Source organism: Wyeomyia smithii, chromosome 2, assembly GCF_029784165.1.
Source record: "Wyeomyia smithii strain HCP4-BCI-WySm-NY-G18 chromosome 2, ASM2978416v1, whole genome shotgun sequence".
NCBI classification, from domain to species: domain Eukaryota; kingdom Metazoa; phylum Arthropoda; class Insecta; order Diptera; family Culicidae; genus Wyeomyia; species Wyeomyia smithii.
The window spans coordinates 49360516-49366515 of NC_073695.1; the positions used below are offsets into that span (position 1 = coordinate 49360516).

The window sequence follows — 6000 nt, forward strand, 5'->3', positions numbered from 1 at the left end:
GAGGATCTGTCGCAGCGCGAACATTTGGTCCGTAGTGGAGCGTCCCTTCCGAAAACCACATTGGTAATCGCCAACAAAGGTCTCCGACAACGGCCTCAGTCTATGGAACAGAATACGGGAGAGAATTTTGTAAACGGTGTGGAGAAGGGCTATGCCCCGGTAATAATGACATATGATACTCTCCAACCGGTCCGAGGGCAATTCTTCATCGGAGCACACTCTCAGAATGATCCGGTGTAAAGCACGATACAGCTGTTCACTCCCGACTTTAAAAAGTTCGGCTGGAATGCCGTACTTACCAGCTGCCATGCAGTTCCTCAGCTCTTTCACTGCTTTCTTAACCTCGTCCATGGATGGTGGGTCCACAGCTTTGCCATCATCCTCAATCACCATCCTGCTCCCTATATATGTATCATACACACAAAATTCACGATGTTTCGGTAGACTTCGGTTTCGGGCGAACGATCAGTTTTGGGGCGCTCCCTATAGTAACCAGCGTTAAATTATTTTGATCGTTACACAGCTGAAGCATTCGGAATCGTTCCACTTCTCTTTTATCGGCTGTAATATTACGAAGACATGCTCCATATACACAATCATTCTGCGGGATATTCCGTGACAATGTTTTTTAAAAGGGCCATTTTGAGAAATAAGTCGTGATTTTGTATTTAAAACTAAAGTCAGGAAATCTATCGATGGTGTAAGATTTTTTTCTGAAAACGCGCTGTTATGCAGAAGGTAGAAAAATTCATTACCGCACAGCGATAACACTTTTTACATGTCAACTCAAAATACTACGCTTTACCTTAAATCAATGATTAAATTCACCATTTACGAAGGTGTCAATTCTTATGTAAAATGCCAAACGGTGAGACTAGTTGAGTAAAATAATACTCCCAAGTAATGATCTTCAAATACAAATAATTAACTGATTGAGATAAATATAAAGTACTGACAGAAAAGAAAGTATCCAAATATCGGTATAAACTCCATTCTAAACGAATGATACTAAGTACTAAGCAATATCGATCGGATGCGTACAATTCTATCTAGCAAGATTTCTTCCTTCCAAACTTTCTGTGTGACAAACAAACAGAAAGTAAATAAATAGTCGCTCCACATCGTAGAACACGAGGCCCAGCAACGCAGGCCTGTTCTACGTCATCCGGCAAGATTCAAAACATGGCAGCGAGTACACTTTTTGCGAATCGGCTAAAAATAGCGCCAAGTATCAACTACGCCAGCAGTAGCACCAGCAGCGCACACTGGCGCGCTTCAAGGATGCGCGCCCTCGCTCGAATAAAGTGTCGATTGTGTTTGTCGTTTGAACGTGGTCCACTTTTCGCGGGCGATTTTGTCTGGCTGTGCTCGAATGTTTTCATTTCCTGAGCGATTTATGCTATAGTGTTGTTTGCTTTTTTTTCTCTATTACAGGGTTCATGGGTCGGTGGAATTATGCCCTTGGCCGGTCTAGTCGGTGGTATACTTGGTGGACCCTTGATCGAATATCTCGGTAGAAAGAACACGATTCTGGCAACGGCTACTCCGTTCATTATTTCATGGCTGCTTATTGCCTGTGCCAACCACGTAGCTATGGTTTTAGTAGGTAAGTGCTCAGAAGCTTGCCAGCAATAGCATTAATGGAATTAATTGATGATTACACTCTGCAGGTCGTGCATTGTCTGGTTTTTCTGTGGGTGTTGCGTCACTCTCTCTACCAGTCTATTTGGGTGAAACCGTACAACCGGAAGTGCGTGGAACGCTTGGTTTGCTCCCTACAGCTTTTGGTAATATTGGAATCTTGATGTGTTTTGTTGCTGGCAACTACATGGATTGGTCGGAACTAGCGTTCCTGGGAGCAGCACTTCCGGTACCGTTCCTGTTTTTAATGTTCCTGATTCCGGAAACGCCTCGCTGGTATGTTTCTCGAGGCCGTGATGATAGAGCTCGTAAAGCTCTGCAGTGGCTCCGTGGCAAGAAAGCCGACGTTGATCATGAGTTAAAGGGTATCATTAAATCGCACCAGGATGCGGAGAGACACGCTTCGAAGAGTGCGATGCTGGATTTACTGAAAAAATCCAACCTGAAGCCGTTGCTTATTTCACTCGGGTTGATGTTTTTCCAGCAACTGTCTGGTATCAACGCGGTCATTTTCTACACGGTGCAAATTTTCCAGGATGCTGGATCAACGATCGACGAGAATCTGTGCACAATTATTGTCGGTTTGGTGAACTTCATTGCAACTTTCATTGCGACTATGTTGATCGACAGGCTGGGTAGAAAAATATTGCTGTACATCTCGGATGTTGCAATGATAATTACGCTGATGACGCTGGGTGGTTTCTTCTACGCAAAGAATAGCGGTCAAGACGTCTCGCAGGTCGGATGGCTACCGCTGGCTGCCTTCGTGATATTCGTTCTTGGTTTCTCACTTGGATTCGGCCCGATTCCGTGGTTGATGATGGGTGAGATTTTGCCCGGCAAAATTCGTGGGTCCGCTGCTTCCGTAGCCACTGCCTTCAATTGGTCCTGTACGTTTGTCGTTACGAAAACGTTCGCTGATATTATTGGTGAGTACTGAAATAGGGTGTGAATCGAAGAGAATAAATTAATGTGTGCTTTTACTGTCAACAGCTTCCATCGGAACGCACGGCGCCTTCTGGATGTTCGGCTCGGTGTGCTGCGTCGGTTTGGTGTTTGTGATACTGTACGTGCCGGAGACACAAGGCAAATCCCTGGAGGATATTGAGCGTAAAATGATGGGCCGCGTAAGGCGAATGAGTTCGGTGGCTAACATTAAGCCGTTGTCGTTCAACATGTAGAAAGCTATGATGAAATATCTGTGCGTCCTGTAGATCCATCTCACCCTTTGCTTTATGTTTTGTTTTATGAAGCATTATTAGACCCAAATGCAACCTCCCAGTTGGTCTCGAGGTACGGTGCTGATCTGTTATGTTTGAATGCCGGCTCGGAGGAGACTGTTAGTAGTATTCTATCAGTGAAACGTTACACATAGCCTTCGCTTTGCTAAGTGGCCCAAATAACTAAGATTATTATAACCTGGGTATCGTCAAAACCAAAAACATACTACAAAACAGTCAAAATTACGTTGTCATCAGGATATTGTACCATATGACCAACACTTTGCTGTACATGATCCAGACTCAGCGAAAACCCCCTTGTTAGCCATTACTTCATAATTTTTGTTATACAACAAACACTCGAAAACGCGCGAGACCTCAGCTCAACAGTTTAGATTTTTTTTACTAAGAATGCGTTACCTCAATATGGGTACCATCAGAAGTGCCTGGGCGATAACTTACTGTTTCTTCAGTAAATATGCTTAAATTTTGTTAAATATTACGTTCGAAATCGGGGCTTTAGAAAACATACATGCAGAAAACACAAACGAATAGTTAAGAGATTTAATGTGATATGTTGTATAGAAGAAAACAAGGTAGCGTCTCTCATAGAGGGCACAGTTGCAAGGTTTAGACGAAGTTGATCAAAGATATAGTGTGCAATAGTTGAAAACTAAAAACCAACTTTAGAATAGCGGGTGCCAGTACAATTGTGCGTGAATCCAACATATTATTTTAAACGACAACCATGTTGACATTTTAATTTGTGCCTATTTATGCAGATAATTTTGAGTCCAATTTGCCGCCGAAAAAACATGAGATTGACAACGTACCGCTATACGACAGTAGTTGTTTGTAAATAATTATCATTTAAGTTTATTCTAGAGAAGCCAGCGAAATGCATAAGTTCCTTTCTTATATACATACCTAACGTAAAGAATGATAAATCACGATAACAAATAGAGAATACTGATATAAACTGGAAAGTAGAAATTAGCAAACCCCACTTGACACGACAAAATGCTTGACATTAAAATGGTCAATCTCAGAAAATACCAAATATTAGGTTATACGTTTTGTAGTGAGTTAACGTTCCGCACGAGGTTGCCAACAGTACAACCTAAAGTAAACGCTAATCTCGATTAATTTTGATATAGTGTGCATCTTTTAACGGCGTCAAGTTTATCGAATCTCAGCAGGAATGAAAAATAGCGGCAGCATGGAAATTTTATTCAATTTAAGTTCAACGAAAATATATTACTTGATAGGAATCAATTTTACTATTATTATTATTATTTCATGTATGAAGTAATTATTTAATGTATACTATATTGAATATAAAATAATTTATACGAATACTTTTGGGTTGTCTCTTCTATCTATCACATTCCGAAATTTCTGTTTTCATTAAATTGAAACCAAAACAACATAATTGAAAATGAAATTGAATGCTAAGAATTATATAAAAACAGTTGGAAAGTTGAACAACAATTACACCAACTGCGAATTATTTGAAAGTTGCAGAGCATCAAAACGATAATAACGCAAGTCGGCTTAAGCAGCAGTTTGCTGTTTCAATGGAACAATTTTGTACTCTGAATTATTTGTTGTTTCGTTGCTCTGTCAAACGGGGGTGGCCATGGGTTCGAATCTTAGTTGAATCAGGCCATTCGATGTCAAAAAACTTAAGCATCGGTTTATTCTCAGACTCCATAGTTACCCTTCTATCACCCTCAACGCTCACACTCTTGGCGAAATAAACCTCTCTTATAATTAAACAGACCAGAGGGACACATAGTCGAAAACCTCTCCAGGGAATTATAATTGGCGATATTCGACAGGAGGAATAAGTCCCGGTGGATAGTAGAACAACAGTAGAAAGAATGAAAGCATACACACACGCAGGGATAAATAATAATGAGTGCATCGCAAGTGGTGTTGCTAATAATAGAAGTGCGGAATACAGCAAACACTCGGGCAATATCACATCACAATAGATAAAAAATTCTGGTCGCAGTGACAAAACTTGTACAAAAAAAAAGAGCCTCAACCCTACTGTATTTTGATGCAGGTTCGTTTTTTAGTGGTAACAACGGCCATTGTCATTTGATTGGTAAGTAGGTAAAATGAATGGATTGATAGAAAAATAGTCATGAAATATATCAGAAATATCGATTATCATTCTATCCATAGTATTTCTTAGCGTTGATTTTTACGCGTTTTTTATATTGTTACAATGTTCGTAACGGTTAAAAAATAAGATGAAAAACACTTTGATTCTTCGTTTACTTTGTAATGCTTTTAAGCTTGAAGAATATATAGTTATTAATCAAACCATATACATATACCAACCTTTGAGTGGTCAAATATCGTTAAAATTCAAATCGGTAGATTACTGCAAACTCACCCATAACCTGCACCCGGCAAATAGCACAGGTATCGCACTCCACATCCCAGCTCCACATCGCAACGGCGTTCCATTTTTTAAGTGTAAACATTTTATCCGGCTTCACGTCATCGAATTTATCGCAAGAATTTTCATTCTCGTCTGCCATTGTCGTTGCGTTTTCCGCTCTCTACACTTGCACAATATCCCAATCTACTGAGCACTACACAGATCTTTTGGATAAACTTGAAAACTAACACTGATTTTAAAAATATTCGAGATCCGTGCTGAACTTGATGCTAAATAGAATTAATGTAAACAACGAGTGACATTCTGTTTGTGTAGTACTAGAATCTAATGATGAAAGTGCTCGATAAAACAGCTGATGATATCTGTGCTGTCAAAAAACACACGCCACTCAGAAACGCCAGTTAGCATTATACACGCTTGTTTAGCTTTACTAATTTAAATTTAATTGTGGCTGTTGAAAAAATAAGACATATATATGTATATATATATATATGTATTGTGAGTTTCACTGAAACTTATTCGCCGCGCTATAAACCGAAATTCTGAAACCAAATGCCCTTCTTGGTTGCCGAATCGATTTTATTTTCCTCGGGACACTGTAAGCAACAGCCAAGATTAAATCTACCTGTCTTGGCAACCCTTTCCAAAATCAAAACAAACTTCGATTCTGGCAGCACACTTAAGGCGGCGTCAGGGGTGCCAGGTTTACAGATTACTCTAATA

The 6000-nt window shown here is 40.0% G+C and overlaps 2 protein-coding genes across 8 annotated transcripts in view; one reads left to right on the forward strand and one right to left on the reverse strand.

Annotated features, from left to right (window-relative positions):
- The window catches only part of LOC129724821 (facilitated trehalose transporter Tret1), a 40987-nt gene extending 36770 nt beyond the window's left edge, over positions 1-4217 (forward strand). For all 7 annotated transcript variants that reach the window (XM_055680026.1, XM_055680025.1, XM_055680024.1 and 4 more), the window contains 3 exons: positions 1435-1606; positions 1671-2570; positions 2635-4217. In XM_055680026.1, coding sequence (XP_055536001.1) covers positions 1435-1606; positions 1671-2570; positions 2635-2822 — 1260 coding nt within the window. In that variant the 3' untranslated portion in view covers positions 2823-4217. The remainder of the gene's footprint in view (positions 1-1434; positions 1607-1670; positions 2571-2634) is intronic.
- LOC129724823 (RING-box protein 2) overlaps positions 1-5583 on the reverse strand; it is an 81720-nt gene extending 76137 nt beyond the window's left edge. The window contains exon 1 of the mRNA XM_055680032.1: positions 5269-5583. Coding sequence (XP_055536007.1) covers positions 5269-5416 — 148 coding nt within the window. The 5' untranslated portion in view covers positions 5417-5583. The remainder of the gene's footprint in view (positions 1-5268) is intronic.
- Between the last annotated feature and the right edge of the window lie 417 nt (positions 5584-6000).